General features: G+C 41.1%; 1 protein-coding gene and 1 long non-coding RNA gene across 9 annotated transcripts in view; one reads left to right on the top strand and one right to left on the bottom strand.

Annotated features, from left to right (window-relative positions):
* LOC147352031 (myosin-8) overlaps nucleotides 1-10,274 on the top strand; it is a 29,788-nt gene extending 19,514 nt beyond the window's left edge. The window contains exons 27-39 of the mRNA XM_086358871.1: nucleotides 991-1,117; nucleotides 1,682-1,800; nucleotides 1,925-2,121; nucleotides 3,255-3,438; nucleotides 3,525-3,690; nucleotides 3,777-3,901; nucleotides 5,052-5,360; nucleotides 5,998-6,201; nucleotides 7,366-7,491; nucleotides 7,579-7,749; nucleotides 7,964-8,068; nucleotides 8,591-8,686; nucleotides 10,002-10,274. Coding sequence (XP_086214997.1) covers nucleotides 991-1,117; nucleotides 1,682-1,800; nucleotides 1,925-2,121; nucleotides 3,255-3,438; nucleotides 3,525-3,690; nucleotides 3,777-3,901; nucleotides 5,052-5,360; nucleotides 5,998-6,201; nucleotides 7,366-7,491; nucleotides 7,579-7,749; nucleotides 7,964-8,068; nucleotides 8,591-8,686; nucleotides 10,002-10,151 — 2,079 coding nt within the window. The 3' untranslated portion in view covers nucleotides 10,152-10,274. The remainder of the gene's footprint in view (nucleotides 1-990; nucleotides 1,118-1,681; nucleotides 1,801-1,924; nucleotides 2,122-3,254; nucleotides 3,439-3,524; nucleotides 3,691-3,776; nucleotides 3,902-5,051; nucleotides 5,361-5,997; nucleotides 6,202-7,365; nucleotides 7,492-7,578; nucleotides 7,750-7,963; nucleotides 8,069-8,590; nucleotides 8,687-10,001) is intronic.
* The window catches only part of LOC147352027 (uncharacterized), a 204,790-nt gene extending 187,190 nt beyond the window's left edge, over nucleotides 1-17,600 (bottom strand). For 3 of the 8 annotated variants that reach the window (XR_015147881.1, XR_015147879.1, XR_015147884.1), the window contains exon 1: nucleotides 17,288-17,555. This is a non-coding gene — a long non-coding RNA (uncharacterized LOC147352027). Of the gene's footprint in view, nucleotides 1-17,287 lie in introns of all 8 variants that reach the window. The other 5 variants (XR_015147880.1, XR_015147882.1, XR_015147886.1 and 2 more) reach the window with 3 other exon arrangements.

Raw genomic sequence — 17,600 nt, forward strand, 5'->3', positions numbered from 1 at the left:
ATGAAGGATGGGATTACTGATAAAATGGTACACGCTGGGAATTCCCTGGTGCTCCAGTGGTTAGGACTTTGCGCTCTCACTGCCGAGGGCCTGAGTTCAGTCTCTGGTCAGGGAACTAAAATCCCACAAGTCACATTCGGTGCAACCACAAAACACCAAAAAAATAGTTCAAGCAAAGTATCGAGCATTGTGCCAGACCTACAATAGGAACTTGAAAATGTGTTTTCCTCTTGTACTGAACATGCATTCCCAGCACCTTCCCTCTCAAGAATGCTCTGGTTTTCCTAGTCATGTGAGTTACATGCAATTGGTTTCACATTCAACTCCAGAGGGAGAAACTGATTGGCCTAAGTTGTCAATATAACCCAGCCCCATCAGGTAATTATTAATGATAATCTGTAAGAACCCTCACTGTTATCTGGCATTAAACATTGTTTACGGCACTGATCTAAAATTTTCTATTCTGATACATTCCATTCTATTTTGTTTTGTAAAATGCTGGATATGCTGCCCTGGTGGCTCAGTGGTAAAGAATCCTCCTGCCAATGCAAGAGATACGGGTTCAATCCCTAGATCAGGAAGATCTCCTGGAGAAGGAAATGGCAATCCACTCCAGTATTCTTGCCTGGAAAATCCAATAGACAGAGGAGCCTGGCAGGCTACAGTCTATGGGGTCATAAAAGAGTCAGACACAACTGAGCAACTAAAGCAACAAATAATTAAGATTGTTTCACAACCTTCTTTAAGTGTCAGCATCAAGTACCACTGGGATAAGTGAATAAGCTCCAACAATGACCACTTTAGGGACATCATGCACCCATCATGCTTGAAACCTAACATGTTCCATAGAGTTGGCCATAAGTTTCTAGTCACACTCGACATAGCTTTATGTCGACATAGCTTCACTCTAAAAATATTTTAAGAATCAAGTATTAATTTTATTTTTTACTGCATTCAGTATCTCATCTTTCATGGCTACGTGTCCTGTAGGGAAACCTTGAAAAGATGTGCCGCACTCTAGAAGATCAAGTGAGTGAACTTAAGACAAAAGAGGAGGAGCAGCAGCGGCTGATCAACGACCTGACAGCTCAGAGAGCGCGTCTGCAGACGGAAGCCGGTAGAGATTTCCCCACAGTCCCACAACTACGTCCTAGAAAAAAGCAATTTTGGGGATTCTGAGTTAATAGCAATACTCTCATATTACAGGGGGGTAAACAAACTACCAAAATTTGCTGACAAGGTCAGGAAAAAAAAAAGCAAGAAATAATCAGCAGTTCTAGTTTATTTGTTACTCTCCGATAGCAATGCTGCTTGTTAATCTCTATTAGCCTTGGACGGAGGAGCCTGGTGGGCTGCAGTCCATGGGGTCGCTCAGAGTCGGACATGACTGAGCAACTTCACTTTCACTTCTCACTTTCATGCATTGGAGAAGGAAATGGCAACCCACTCCAGTACTCTTGCCTGGAGAATCCCAGGGACGGGGGAGCCTGGTGGGCTGCTGTCTCAGGGGTCACACAGAATCAGACACGACTGAAGTGACTCAGCAGCAGCAGCAGCAGCAGCCAATTCTATAACAATATTTGAAGTATATATCTGTCAATTTTATGTATAATATATATACAAACCTTTAGGCTTATTTTTTTATGCCACTAGCAAATTCCTTTACTTCTATAATTCTTAGGTGAATATTCCCGACAACTGGATGAGAAAGATGCTTTGGTCTCTCAGCTTTCAAGGACCAAGCAAGCATCTACTCAGCAGATTGAGGAACTGAAACGTCAGCTAGAGGAAGAAACTAAAGTAAGTTTCACCAAAGATCTTGACTAATCAAATCTGAACATGTTCAGTTAGATTCTACTTTAAGTGTATAAATTAAATATCACTGAAGAAATGATTTCAAGTCAGTGAACTCATACTTCCGCAGGCCAAGAACGCCCTGGCCCACGCCCTGCAGTCCTCCCGGCATGACTGCGACCTGCTGCGCGAACAGTACGAGGAGGAGCAGGAGGGCAAGGCCGAGCTGCAGAGGGCGCTGTCCAAGGCCAACAGCGAGGTGGCCCAGTGGAGGACCAAGTACGAGACAGACGCCATCCAGCGCACGGAGGAGCTGGAGGAGGCCAAGTGTGTACTGTGAACTCTGGAAGAGGAAAATGACAGGTTTCCTAGCTGAGCAACTCCCAGAAAGATCTGTGATGAGGATAATAACATAACAATAGCACAGGCTAACATTTACTGAGTGTATACCATGTCTCCAATACTAATATATATTACATATTAACATTTAAATGCTTTCATAGCAATATTACATCACATTGTTATTTGTATCCCTATTTTACAGATGAGGAAATTGAGACTGTGAGAGTTAACCAACTAACACAAGAGCATATGATTAATAAATAGTACAGCTGGGATTAGAATCAGACATTCTGATGCCAGAGACCACCTTCTTAAGTACTGAGGCACAAAGACAGATCTCTTAAAACTCGTAATGGGGGCCACCCAAACTGTGCATAATGTCCAGGGTCAGTCTGAATAAAGTAAAGCCTTAGTCTGTGTACAGACTAAAGGAGATCTTCAGTAAATCTTCTAGAGCATCAGGGATAAGGGTTTTTGCATATGTTAGGCTTGTATATTTGGCACACAGTTGGGAATAAAGCAAGAATGTAGACAATTCAGAAGTGGGGTGGGGGGAAGAACCCCGCCTTTGCTTAGACTGCATGAATTGTCCTGATTTATTCCTTTCTTTTCCTGGTGAGACTCTCCAAATATACATGATTAAAAGAAACTGGCTATTTTTCTAGGAAAAAAAAGTGTATAAAATAAAATGGAAAGTCTGAGAAAGCAAAAGAATATGCCCAGTATATCTGTGCCCAACAGTTAGTCTCAAATCCTTTTTGGAATGAGGTGAGATATACATTAATCAATAGAATTACCCTTGCTAATCATTCTCCCTACCATACTCAATCAGAAGCCTGCAAGTCCCCAAACCATATGCAGTAAGATACATACAACATCAGCTCCAACAATAGCCTCTAAGAATTCAAAAACAAAAAACTTGCGTTCAACCATTCACCACTTTGGACCTTTTCATAGTTTATCCATCTAGAAAGCAGTTCTGGCTACCACAGTTTTGAAAGCCGTGCTACTTGACGTCTATTTCATAGTTCAGAATTAGGATTGTGAAAGGGGGCTGAGAGCTTAGCACTTACCCCTGTTCCTGACCTTTCCCCTTAATTGCCTGGCTAACTTCTCAGGAAGAAGCTGGCCCAGCGTCTGCAGGATGCTGAGGAACACGTGGAAGCTGTGAACGCCAAATGCGCCTCCCTTGAGAAGACCAAGCAGAGGCTCCAGAATGAGGTTGAGGACCTCATGCTCGACGTGGAGAGGTCCAATGCTGCCTGCGCGGCTCTCGATAAGAAGCAGAGGAACTTTGACAAGGTGGCTCAGCCTATATAAACTCCACCCACGTTTTATTAATACTTAGTCTCCCTTTCTCCATCAGCTGACAATTGACTGCTTTTCAGGTCCTATCAGAATGGAAACAGAAGTATGAGGAAACTCAGGCTGAGCTTGAGGCCTCCCAGAAGGAGTCCCGCTCTCTCAGCACTGAGCTGTTCAAAGTCAAGAATGCCTATGAGGAGTCCCTGGACCAACTTGAAACCCTAAAGAGAGAAAACAAGAACTTGCAGCGTGAGTGCACTTGAAATTCTCTATCCTATATGGCCTTGGCAGGACCTCTCCATTTCTGACCTCTTCTCCCTTCTGTTCACCCACAGAGGAGATTTCTGACCTCACTGAGCAGATTGCTGAGGGAGGGAAGCAAATCCATGAACTGGAAAAAATAAAGAAGCAAGTGGAACAAGAGAAATGTGAAATTCAGGCTGCTTTAGAGGAAGCAGAGGTATATATTATGATGTTGGGCAATGGTACTATGAAAGGGATCCATTATTACAGAGCTGGTGAAAATTTGAACTCATATAACCTTGATGAAGGGCAATTTGATGACAGTCATCAAAAGTCTTAAAAATGGAATACTATGACCTATCGGTTCCATTTCTAAGAATCTATCCCCTAAGACTGTCCTAAATGGAGGCAAAGTTTCAACATAAGCTATCCAATCCAAAAATAAAGTGATGCAATGATGAAATTTTCTACAGCCATTTAAATGTAATTAATACAGGGAAATATTTATGGTAGAGGATAATTTTTAAAGCAAGACATATATCTGCATATACAATTTTATCATGTGTAAATGGACATGGGTTGGGTGGACTCCGGGAGTTGGTGATGGAGAGGGAGGCCTGGCGTGCTGTGGTTCATGGAGTCACAAAGAGTCGGACATGACTGAGCAATTGAACTGAACTGAAATATGTATATATACAGGGAAAAAAACTAGAAGAAAATGCACCACATTAAAATTATGCCTCTGAGTGGAGGCACGATAGGAAGGTTTTCTCTGTTTTTATAAATTATGCCCACATGATGCAGTGAACATCTATTTTGTAATCAGAAATATATATATATATATGTTTTAAAACTGAGAATTTCTACAATAGGAATTAGTATAGCACTTTATACTTTACAAAGCACCCTTATTACAGAGCTTTCCTCTAAAATCCACGACTAAATAAACAGAAGGATGATTTACCTAGCAGAGTCCTGCTGCTGCTGCTGCTGCTGCTAAGTCGCTTCAGTCGTGTCCGACTCTGTGTGACCCCATAGATGGCAGCCCACCAGGCCCCATCGTCCCTGAGATTCTCCAGGCAAGAACACTGGAGTGGGTTGCCATTTCCTCCTCCAATGCATGAAAGTGAAAAGTGAAAGTGAAGTCGCTCAGTCGTGTCCAACTCTTAGCGACCCCATGGACTGCAGCCTACCAGGCTCCTCTGTCCATGCGATTTTCCAGGCAAGAGTACTGGAGTGGGGTGCCATTGCCTAGCTGTTGTATTGTACTTTGTAAAATTAGACAAACTGATATTAGTAAGGGTTTGGCTCACAAGGGAATATCCTCCAGTCATTTTCCATTATTAATTGATCATTGTTTTGTTAAGGCATCTCTCGAACATGAAGAGGGAAAGATCCTGCGTATCCAGCTGGAGTTGAACCAGGTCAAGTCTGAAGTGGACAGGAAAATTGCTGAAAAAGATGAGGAAATCGAACAGCTGAAGAGGAACCACATTAGAGTTGTGGAGACCATGCAAAGCACACTGGATGCTGAGATCAGGAGCAGGAATGATGCCCTGAGAGTCAAGAAGAAGATGGAGGGAGATCTCAATGAGATGGAAATCCAGCTGAACCATGCCAATCGCTTGGCTGCAGAGAGCTTGAGGAACTACAGGAACACCCAAGGGATCCTGAAGGTAGATGGGTCCACTGTACAGCCCAGATGAGTGAGGGATGTAACCTGTCTCCCATTCATCACAACAGCTTGTTAAACCATCCATTTTTTTCCCTTTAACAAATTATAGCAATTCATAGTATGAGGGAGCTAAATTAAGTACACATAGAATATATTTTTAAAGAAATATTATGTAAAAAGGAAAAAAACCCAGAAGCCCAGAGATATGATATGAGAGAAATTAGAAGAGTTTGGCACCAATAGGCCTGGGGTTGAGTCTTAGTTTTGTCACTTACTAACTGCCTGATTTTAGGCAAGTTATTATTTAACCTTTCAGAACTTCTATTTCTTCCACAAAATAAGAATGAAACTACCACCTCGTAGGGTTACTTTTGAGGATCAAGTGAGAAAAGAGATGTCAAGTGATGGGTAGAGTATATAGAAAGTGCGCCATAAATGATCCTAGCACATGAAAAATAACCAGTTGATGGCATAAAACACAACAAGAATCCCTAGCTGGTAACATCGCCATTTTCATGCTCATTCAAATGACAGGCCTGTCATTTCCTGTGCCTGGTACCAGCCCATTCTTCCAGTTCATCTCCTAGGATGTTCACACCTTCTTTAGAGTGTCTAAGGCCTTTTTATTAACCTAACAGGATACCCAGCTCCACCTGGATGATGCTCTCCGTGGCCAGGAGGACCTGAAGGAGCAGCTGGCGATCGTGGAGCGCAGAGCCAACCTGCTGCAGGCTGAGATCGAGGAGCTGCGGGCCACCCTGGAGCAGACGGAGAGGAGCAGGAAGATCGCAGAGCAGGAGCTCCTGGATGCCAGTGAGCGCGTCCAGCTCCTGCACACCCAGGTGACACCCTCATATCAAACAAATACTGTAGACTGTGATGCTGCTGCTTCCGTTTAGTCGCTAAATCATGTCCAGCTCTTTGTGACCCCATGGACTCTGTAGCCCACTAGGTTCCTCTGTCCATGGGATTCTCCAGGCAAGAATACTGGAGTGGGTAGCCATTTTCTTCTCCAGAGGATCTTCCCAACCCAGGGATCGAACCCGCATCTCCTGCTTTGGCCTGTGGATTCTTCACCACTGAGCCACCAGGGAAGCCCCACTCCATTTTTATAAATATGTGTATATTTAGAAGGATGGAGGAGATGCTTTAAAATATTAATTGCAATTATCTTGAAGTGATGAGATTATAGGTGATTTTTTGGTGTCTGTGTTTCTTTTTTAGATTTTCTACCAAAAAAGGGACAGGGGTATTACTTTTTTTTTTATTTAAAATTAGGGCTTGAGTCTTTAGATTATTTTCAAAACCATGATGTGGAATAAGCTTAAATAAAGATTATCCACTGACTACACAATCTGAAAATGCTCCATTTAATATTTCTCATCAGAAGCATGTCAGCATTCAGCCACTACAGTGCTTACAGTCCCTTTGCCTTGCACAACATTCAGCATCACTGACCTGCCAAGGCATTAAATACCCTAGTCATTTTGACAACCAAAAATATCCACCCCTAAAAGTTTCTAAATACCCACTGAGGTGGTACTGCTTCCCTTAGAGAACCACAGGGCAAAATTTTAAGAAAATGTTTTCAGAAGTACTCTTCTGAATTACTATTCAATACTCCCAAAGGGAGCAAAACATTCAAGTTAACAGAAAATAGATTCCTTCTAATAGAAGAACTCTCAGTGCCAGGCTCTCACAAAAAGAAGCAATTCTTTTCGAACGTTTCAAGGATAGAATACTAGTGATGTCTGTTTGACATATAATTGAAAGAGCAATTAATTAATATAGGCATTTTTGAACCTCACACATCCTCACACACAAATCAGATGGGCAATCAGGGGGACGCGACAAACCTTGCAAATGATTAACATTTTGCATGGAACAAACATTTAGTTTAGTGAAATCTTGCTATTAGGTCCCCTGTTTGAGTCAACAAGTAAGACATCAATAAAATCCCAAGTGTTCAAACTACTAGTCTTATAAATTTCCACTACTTTTAACAGAACACCAGCCTGATCAACACGAAGAAGAAACTGGAAAATGATGTTTCACAACTCCAGAGTGAAGTGGAAGAAGTAATTCAAGAATCACGCAATGCAGAAGAGAAGGCCAAGAAGGCAATCACTGATGTGAGCAAATGAGCATTTGTTTAATGATACTGTGTGTGTGTTACCTGCTATTACCAGGATTACGGTATTGTTTTATTTACTAATTAGGCGGCCATGATGGCTGAGGAGCTGAAGAAGGAGCAGGACACCAGCGCCCACCTGGAGCGGATGAAGAAGAACCTGGAGCAGACGGTGAAGGACCTGCAGCACCGCCTGGACGAGGCTGAGCAGCTGGCCCTGAAGGGCGGAAAGAAGCAGATCCAGAAGCTGGAGGCCAGGGTGGGCCTCTCAATCTCTGAATCTGGGAAGGGAAAAAGTCACCACCACCACCACCCCCCCCCCGCCCCCCGCCGCCCCCGACCCTTCTCTCTTCTTGTATATTGATTCCCATCCTTACCCTGGGGCTGAGGACATCCACCCAGTATCATCAGTAGGTCATGAGTCAATTAATATCCCCCAAGACTGACTATATAATTATCTTTCTTGATTGTAGGTACGTGAACTTGAAGGAGAGGTTGAAAGTGAGCAGAAGCGTAATGCTGAGGCTATTAAAGGCTTACGGAAACATGAGAGAAGAGTAAAGGAACTTACCTACCAGGTAAGGGGAATAGCTTTCTAGAATATTCAGACTTCCTGCCCAAAGAAAACCTACGGACTGTGTGATACTCAAAAATAGCTACACATTAGCTTGATATATGTAAGGGGCAAATAACACAATCACCTATCACGGGCACTCTCCTAAGCCACAAAAATCAGGAATACCTTTAAAAATAGCATAAGTGAAGAAAGAATATAGGTTTCAAGGCCAGGTCAACTGGTATTGGCCTCTCTTACTTTTTAAACTCTGATAGGTTACCTAACACTAATCACCTGTAAATTCTACTCACCAGAGCAGGGAGGTAAGGATTAAAGAACTGTATAACTCTCTAACACAGTGCCTGCACATGGTACACTTATCAAGAGTGGCTACTGTTAATACTATGAAGGAAGCCTCAGGGTCGACCACATTTACCCCAGGCCCACCTGCCATCATATCAAAGTGATTTATGTCACCACCTATATTAGGTTTATTTTATTGGATTGAATGCAGACCTTTTTTTTTTTTTTTTTTAACTTCCAGACTGAGGAAGATCGCAAGAATGTACTCAGGTTGCAGGACCTGGTAGATAAATTACAAGCGAAGGTGAAGTCATACAAGAGACAAGCTGAGGAGGCTGTAAGTATCTTTAAGCCCTTAAGAGAAGAATAAAACTTCTGTGGTATTAAGAGAATGTGTTAATTAGAAAGAGACACAGATGTAAAGAACAGACTTTTGGACTCTGTGGGAGAAGGCAAGGGTGGGATGATTTGAGAGAATAGCACTGAAACATGTATATAATCATATATGGAATAGATCGCCAGTCCAGGTTCGATGCTTGAGACAGGGTGCTCAGGGCTGGTGCACTGGGATGACCCTGAGGGATAGGATGGGGAGGGCGGTGGGAGCGGGGTTCAGGATGGGGAACACATCTACACCCATGGCTGATTCATGTGAATGTATGGCAAAAACCACAATATTGTAATTAGCCTCCAATTAAAATAAATTAATTAAAAACAAATAAAACCCAGGATTTATGACAAAAAAGAGACAAGTAAGAATATATCATTCTTAAGAAATGATATAAATTTGAATTTACTCCCAAATTCTAATTATGGAATAAGATTTCAAGAGGAGGTATTTTTATTATTAAGCAATTTGTAGGGGTTGGGGGGAAAAAAGAAAATTCCAAATAACCCACCTTACTTGATAGCTGCAAAGAATCTCCAGTAGAAAATCTAACACCAAGATAAATATTCCTGTCCCTCTAGAAATGGGAAGAATCAAGTATTCCCAAAAGCCAAATAGAAATCTTTTACCCCAACTGACTCCTTCACTCACTAACCAGTGTCATCAGCAGAGGCTTATCCCTGCACACTTGCTATAGCAAATTGGGCTGTGTTGGAAGTCTCTCCAGCTTCACCTTTCCTGGTTGTTCCCCGTTCTTCCAGACACAACGTAGTCGGTAGGAGATAAGAAAAGCGCACACAAAAGGGAGCGACAGAACAGAAAGAAGTCCAGCCAACGGAGGGCATTACTTTCTTCCTAGCCCAATTTTTCTCCCATCTCTGTATACCAGAGTCAAAACATATGGCAAAAAAAAAAAAATTAAGTGGAATTTTCCCAAAGTTAATAATTTGATCTTACATTTACTTTCTAATCTCTGTGACCATAGATGGTCTCTTCCTCCTTTCCACACAACCCATACATGGTAAACTGATTTCACATATACATGGGTTGGGCATAATGAGCCTGTCTCTTCCATTTCAAAACTGTTCCTTCTTTCATTCTTTAGAGTCAAAAAAGTAATTGAAGCTACAAGTTCGGTCTGGATTTGAAGTCAAATATGACAAACAGACCATAAGAAAGAAGTATCTGAGTTGAGGAAATAATCCTGTTTCGTGACAAGTGCAATAAGAACCACGAAGTCTAATTCTCACAACTTTATTCTTAGGAGGAGCAATCCAACACTAATCTCGCCAAACTCCGCAAGCTCCAGCACGAGCTGGAGGAGGCCGAGGAACGGGCTGACATTGCCGAGTCCCAGGTCAACAAGCTGCGGGTGAAGAGCCGGGAGATTCACACAAAAGTCAGTGCAGAGTGAACACACCTGCCTGGTGCTGCCAAGGGCCTGAAGAAATGCACAAAATGTGCTATTTTGGGTCACTTGCTTTGTGATTTTTTTCTCTTATTGTTGAATAAATAAAAACCATAGTGAACTGATAAATTGAACCAGAGTGTCATTTTTTTATTTCCAGAATTCCTTATTCTCAAACACAGTTCTCACCTAGCTATTATCTTTTAAACAGTATATATGCCTTTCCGGAATATTCAGTGTTTGTACCTTTCTCACCACCCAGCATCCCCTTTCCCATCTCCACCTCCACCACACACACACACACACACACACACAATTATCTTTTGCTGGACTTGATTCTATTAAATCTCTCAAGATTGTTACACATTTCTATGTAAAACACTCCCTGAGGTTACTCCTTCAGACAGGACCCATTCGTGCACCCACTCCATACAGCTACTGTGTACAGGGCCCTGCTCTCAGTTCTTGGTAACTGCCATGAACAAAGCATAGTTCTCACCCTCTAGGAGCTTATATTCTATAAGTAAAGAAAGGCGATGAACAAATAGGAAGCTGTGTAATGTGTCAGATAAGTGCTGATGAGAAATAAAAATAATAAGAAGAAGGAAGCAGTTAGTGTTTTGTAAAGAGGAGTTGAGGAAGGAATCTTTAATAAGAACACATTTGAGCAGAGACCTAAGGGAAGCAAGAGTATTCCAGGCAGAGGAACAAAAGAATATGCAAAGGTCTGAAGCAGAGGCAGTTTGGCAGGTTCCAGGGACAGGAAGGTGGCCAGCAGGCCTAGAGGAGAATCAGCAAGACAGGTACTGCATAAGAGAGGAAACCTGGGAGCCCAGAGAAAATGCAGGGCCTGAGGGCCCCCTGAGGACATGTGTCTTTACTCAGAGATGGGAAATTTGGGGAGAGTTTTGAGCAGAGGAGTGATATTAACATGCCTTTGAAAGAATCACTCTGACTGCTGTGTTGAGAGTAGACTGAAGGGGGCAGAGGTAGAAACTGGGGAGACTAGTTAGGAGCCTACTGCAAAATAAAATATTAAAAAATGACAGTGGCTCAGACTAGAAAGATAGCACCAGGAGATGATGCGAAGCACATGATTCTAGATGTACTGTGTAGTGTACATAGGATTTTCTGACAGATCGGATAGATGAATGGGTCAGAGAGAACGAGAACTTCTGAATAAAGGAAGAATATTCATTACTTTGCCAACAAAGGTCCATCTAACCAAAGCTATGGTTTTTCCGGTAGTCATGTACGGATGTGAGAGCTAGACTATATAAAGAAAGCCGAGTGCCAAAGAATTGATGCTTTTGAACTGTGGTTTTGGAGAAGACTCTTGAGAGTACCTTGGACTGCAAGGAGATCCAACCAGTCAATCCTAAAGGAAATCAGTCCTGAATATTCATTGGAAATAAATCAGAAACTCCAATACTTTGGCCTCCTGATGTGAAGAACTGACTCTTTGGAAAAGACCCTGATGCTGGGAAAGATTGAAGGCAGGAGGAGAAGGGGACGACAGAGGATGAGATGGTTGGATGGCATCACCAACTCGGTGGACATGAGTTTGAGTGAGCTCCAGGAGTTGGTGATGGACAGGAAGGCCTGGCGTGCTGCAAAGATTGGGTTGCAAAAATTCAGACATGACTGAGCGACTGAACTGAAGACAAGAAAGATTTAGTCCAGGATAAACATGAGGTGTTTTGTCTCTAGAAAACAAGGAGGAAATAAAACAAAAATGCAATCTAGACAAAAATTGTACCTATGCATGCCTGTCCTTCTCCATCTTCTACCATCCACTATCCCCTGCCTCCCAACCCTATCAGCCCACACCTTTACAGTACAAAATGAACAGGCCACAGTTTCATAAACATCTAAAGTTAATACAACAATTTAAAACCAGAAAAAAATTTAAATACTCTCCTAAATAAAACTTTGGATCAAAGAAGGAACCAAAAGTAGAATCATAAAAACTTTGAAAAGTAAACATAAGAGTAAATCTTTGTGACCTTGGTTTACACAAAGATTTCTTAGATGCCAACACAGAAACACAGCCATGAAAGCAAAAAAATGATATTCTGGATTTCATCAAAGTTTGTGCACCTTGAAAATCTCTATTAAGGAGAATGAAAAGAAAGCCACCAACTGAGAAAAAGTATCTGAGAATCATATTCCTGATAAAGGACTTGTGTCCAGAATATATAAAGAAATCTATCTTCACTAAAAAGAAATCACCCAATTTTTAAAGAACCAATATAAGACAAACATTTTACCAAAGAAAATACAGAGAGCAAACGGGCATATGAAAAATGCCCAACATCATCAGTCATCAGGAGAATAATAATTAAAACATAATGAGATATCACTGACACACCTATTACAATGGCTGAAAATCCAAGTGTTAACCGAGAGGTAGAGGAACTGGACTTCTCACACCTGCTAGTGATCATGTAAAACAGCACAATCACTTTGGAAAAAAGTTTGCCAGTCTCTTAAGAAGTTAATTATCCATTTGTTCCCATCATTCCACTTTGATGTATTTACTCAAGAGAAATGAAAACCTATGTCCACACAAAAACCTGAACACAAATATTCACAGCATATTTATCTGTAACAGCCCCAAACTGAAAACAATCCAAATGAGCATCAACAGGTGAACAGGCAAACAGATCATGGTAAATTCATATAATGTAACACTTGTTGTTTAGTAGCTAAGTTATGTCTGACTCTGTGACCCCATGGACTGTAGCACACTAGGCTCTTCTCTCCATGGGATTTCCTAGGCAAGAATACCGAAGTGGGTTGCCATTTCCTTCCTGTTCTAAAGAACAGGTGGGGTTCTTTACCACTGAGCTACCAGGGAAGATTAAAATAAACTGTTAACAAACACACACACCCCACACACAAATGGATGGATTTCAAAATAATTTTGCTGAGTGAAAGTAGTCAGACCACAAAGTGTAGACTCCATTACTCCATTCATACAAAATTCTAGAAGCTAAAAATGAAACCACAGTGGTTGAAAGCTGACCAATACAGAGATAGGGATAGGGAGGTGGGATTTATGGGAGGTACAGAAGGGCAGTAGGACATATTGCAAAGGCCCAGGAGAAAACTTTGGAGGATAAGGCACACGTCCATCATCTTGATTCAGATGATGGTGTCACAGCGTACACATATGTCAAGACTCTTTATTATTTTTTTTCTCAATGAAAATAGAAAAGTATTTTATTTTTTTTAAATTTTATTTTATTTAACTTTACAATTGTATTGGTTTTGCCATATATCAAAATGAATCTGCCACAGGTATACATGTGTTCCCCATCCTGAACCCTCCTCCCTCCTCCCTCCCCATACCATCCCTCTGGGGATGCACCAGCCCAGTGCACCAGCCCCAAGCATCCAGTATCGTGCATCGAACCTGGACTGGTGACTCGTTTCATATATGATATTATACATATTTCAATGCCATTCTCCCAAATCATCCCACCCTCTCCCTCTCCCATAGAGTCCAAAAGACTGTTCTATACATCAGTGTCTCTTTTGCTGTCTCGTATACAGGGTTATTGTTACCATCTTTCTAAATTCCATATATATGCATTAGTATACTGTATTGGTGTTTTTCTTTCTAGCTTACTTCACTCTGTATCAATTATATACCCATACGGTGTTTAAAATTTTTCACTGTGGGGGAATTCCCTGGAAATCCAGTGGTTAGAACTCCACTCTCTCACTGCCGAGGGCTCCGGTTTAACCCCTAGTCAGGGAACTAAACTCCCATAACATGTGGGGTAGGGGTGGAGGGGAGCAAAAGAAGGAAATTTCACTGGGGAAATACCGCAACTACAGTGCTTTGCAAAAATAATAATTAGGACACTGTATGTCTAAAGCCAGAGTTAAAATTTTGGATAGGAATCGCATGTATTTACCAGTTTGGGGAAAACTGACTTATTTACTATGTTGATTCTGCCAATTCATGAATAAGTTATGTTTTTCCATTTATCTATTCTTTGATTTCTTTCTTTCTTGGTTTATAGTTTCCAGTACACAAGTCCTATACATGTTTTGTTAGATTTACATCTAAATTTTTCTTTTACTTTTTGTTTTTAAGCAATTGTAAATGGTATTGTACTTTCAATTTGAGGGCTCACATGCTTATTGCTAGCTTAAAGAAATAAAACTGACATTTGTGTGTGTATCTTATATCTGGAAACCCTACTGAACTCACTTCATAGTTCTGAGTTTGGGGGGAAGGAAGTTCCTTGGGATTTTCTACATGGACAATCACGTGCCTCAGAAATCACTTAAAGTGAATCTAAATTAAAACTAAGTCCAAAATTACACAATGAGGAAAAAGTCTGATTGGGGTTTTATCTTAAAATCAAGACAAGACTTCACTGGTGGCCCAAAAGATAAGAATCTGCCTGCCAATGCAGGGAACTTGGGCTCCGTCTATGGTCTGGGAAGATCACGCATGCCTTGGAGCAACTAAGCCTGTATGCCACAACTGCTGAAGCCCACACGCCTAGAGCCTCTGCAACAAGAGAAGCCATCGTGGTGAGAAGGCCAAGCAAAGCAATGGAGACCCAGTGAAACAAAAAATAAATAATAAAAATCAAGTCAGAAGTATTGAAATAAATTTATTTGCTCCTGTACCTCACAGGATTTACACTGTAACTGCATCTCTGCTAACTCTTAGAACAAAGAATAAATCAGTGTTGGGGTTGGGAGGAAAGGGACATAGTTCCCACGATCTTGTATGATAGGGCACCCTTTATGTTTGATTTTTGCAGTCCATCATAAAGAACGTCTTTTGCAGCAACAACAACAAGTGTGATGCCTTCATTGCCTTCCTAATCCTTTGATCCTAAACTTACTCTCTCCTGAAACACTTATTGGATCATCATCTTTGTCCATTTTCAGATCTTTAATCACTAACTAGTTCAATGCTGCTGCAACACACTGGAATTGTTTTGCAAAATTCAAGCAGATTTCTAATACCACTTTCATCAACTTTAGGAAATTCTGTAAGTTTTGCAGTATTTGTCATTTTATTTTGCAATCATGCTGCATTGACTGTTGTATGTTTCCAACACCTGATGATCAGCATGATCACATACCACAAAAAGGAATAAGAAATCTGACTCTATATTAAATGTTTCTTTTACTTTAACATTTTGTATTCTATAGCTTTTGCTACAAGATAAGACTGTTTCCTGTAGCTTGAAATATATAAGATAGCCCACTCCTAAGGCTCTGACCTTTAAGGGTATAACATTTTTCCATTTGTATAGAGATAAAAAGTTGCAAAACAGAGAATAACATTTATCTTTTGGAGGTTCACAGGAACATCATGACCTGACCTACATGGACAGCTGCAAGAACAAAGGAGTCCAACACCAAGAAGTTTGCAACAACCAACCACACTCCCTTCCCTTTTAGTATAAAAGAAGCCTGAATTCTAACTCAGGTAAGATTGTTCTTGGCGGTTCTAGTCCACCACCTTCTCAGTTTGCTAACTTTCTGAATAAAGTCACTATTCATTGCCCCAACAACTGTCTCTCAATTTATGGGCCTGTCATATGGCAAGTAATATGAGCTTGGACTTGGGACAATCATTAGTGAATACTTTTTGGTTTTTTATGCAATATCATTATGGTGGAGACAGTAATGACAGGCACCGCACTATAGCAAACCTGAAAACATCCATAGCCTTTGCTCAGGAAGTCTATTATATGAATTTCATAAAGATATACATAAACACACGTGCACAAGTTTATTAGAATACTATGACGTAGAACAAGAGTTAATATGATAAGAATTTCCATAATCTAATAAGCTGTAAAGGCATAACACAAAACCATGCTTACAGGCTGATATCCCAACTGTGTATTTGTTTAAAAACATGTTTTTTTAATTAAAAAAATATTTATGTGTTTACAAACATAGGGGGAAAACGTATAAAAGGACTTACACCCAATTTAGGTAGAGATTACCTCTATGTTAAAATCTAGTAGTGATTTAAATTTTTCTTTCAGTATGTTTGATTATATTTTTCCACCTTTCTACAATGTGTACCTTAGTTTTGAAATTGTTTTAAATTCTTTTAATAAAATACAATAAATAAAAGGAATTTGCTTCTTAAGATGTCTTCATATCCACTTCTCATCAAAGACATGGGTATAACTGACAAGAGAACGGTGAAGAGGAGTGGGTCATTTGATGGATGAGACCATTAACACAACTGCTAAAAGCTGCTGCCTTTCATCCACACTCTCGCTAAGGATTAACATTCCAGGGCTAACACAGCAGCTGTCAGTGAGCAAACTTAAATTCTACCTCCTGGCTGTGACAGAGGTTTGGGTGCATGTTACACACACCAGTGTCCCCAGGCACCTTCACTGCGGACTTAAGTGGGTCACATTTTCCTAAGTAGGAAGCAGAAGAATCAGCTGTGGGCAGATGGAAAGAACCTTACTTAACGGTGGAATTTGCCAGCCTGATTCCTCCCTCCTGGCTCCAAGCGCCACCAAGATGCTGCTTCCGGAGCCCACAGAGAGAAAAAGAAAACCTCTTCGCTGATGAAGAAGAAAAATATCCCCCTTGGGGAACACACCCCAAACGTGACTTTTCTTAAATTACAGTAGCCTGACCTTCACAAGAGGTCAGGCTACTTTCTCAGCTCCTCATAAAATCTATAGCTTATGGCTCTCGCTCAGGGAAACTGAGGCACAACACAGTGGGAGCTCTCAAATTATAAAAAATATCATTAAGAGTATGGATGGGAAAGGTGGTACCTTCTGAGAAAAAGACTCAAATTTTTTTTTTCTAGCATATTCAGCAAAGTAATTCAATTGATACCCACAATATTTAATACCCCAAAATGGATTTAGCTTATCCTAGGTATATGTATAAGCAATGTAATAACATGCCTATAAATGCACTGAAAATCTTCAAATGCAATTTGATGACTTGAAAATTTTCAAAAATTTCCTTGAAGCCCAGTCACCAAGATCCGGGCATTTGAATTCCCTCCCCACGTCTGGTTTCACACCCTCCTCTTTCCACACACAGTTACTCTCTGGAATCTCAGAGAGAATGATGAAGGCCTTCCTCTCTCACATACTCGCAAACACAACACTCACCAGCCAAGCTCCACCACAGGTTCCAGGCTGGTTCCAACAATGGCGGCATTGCTTCGGCCTTTCCGGAAGACATAATGGAGTGCGAAGTCAAGTGGGCCTGAGGAAGCATCACTACGAACAAAACTAGAGGAGGTGAGCTATTTCAAATCCTAAAAGATGGTTGGATGGCATCACCAACTCAATGGACATGAGTTTGAGTAAACTCCGGGAGTTGGTGATGGACAGAGAGGCCTGGCATGCTGCAGTCCATGGGGTCCCAAAGAGTCAGACACGAATGAGCGACTGAACTGAACTTCGGCCTTTCCTTCCTCCC

This window comes from Bos grunniens, chromosome 19 (genome assembly GCF_055505025.1).
Source record: "Bos grunniens cultivar Pamir isolate PY7600 chromosome 19, Bosgru_T2T1.0, whole genome shotgun sequence".
NCBI classification, from domain to species: Eukaryota; Metazoa; Chordata; class Mammalia; order Artiodactyla; family Bovidae; genus Bos; species Bos grunniens.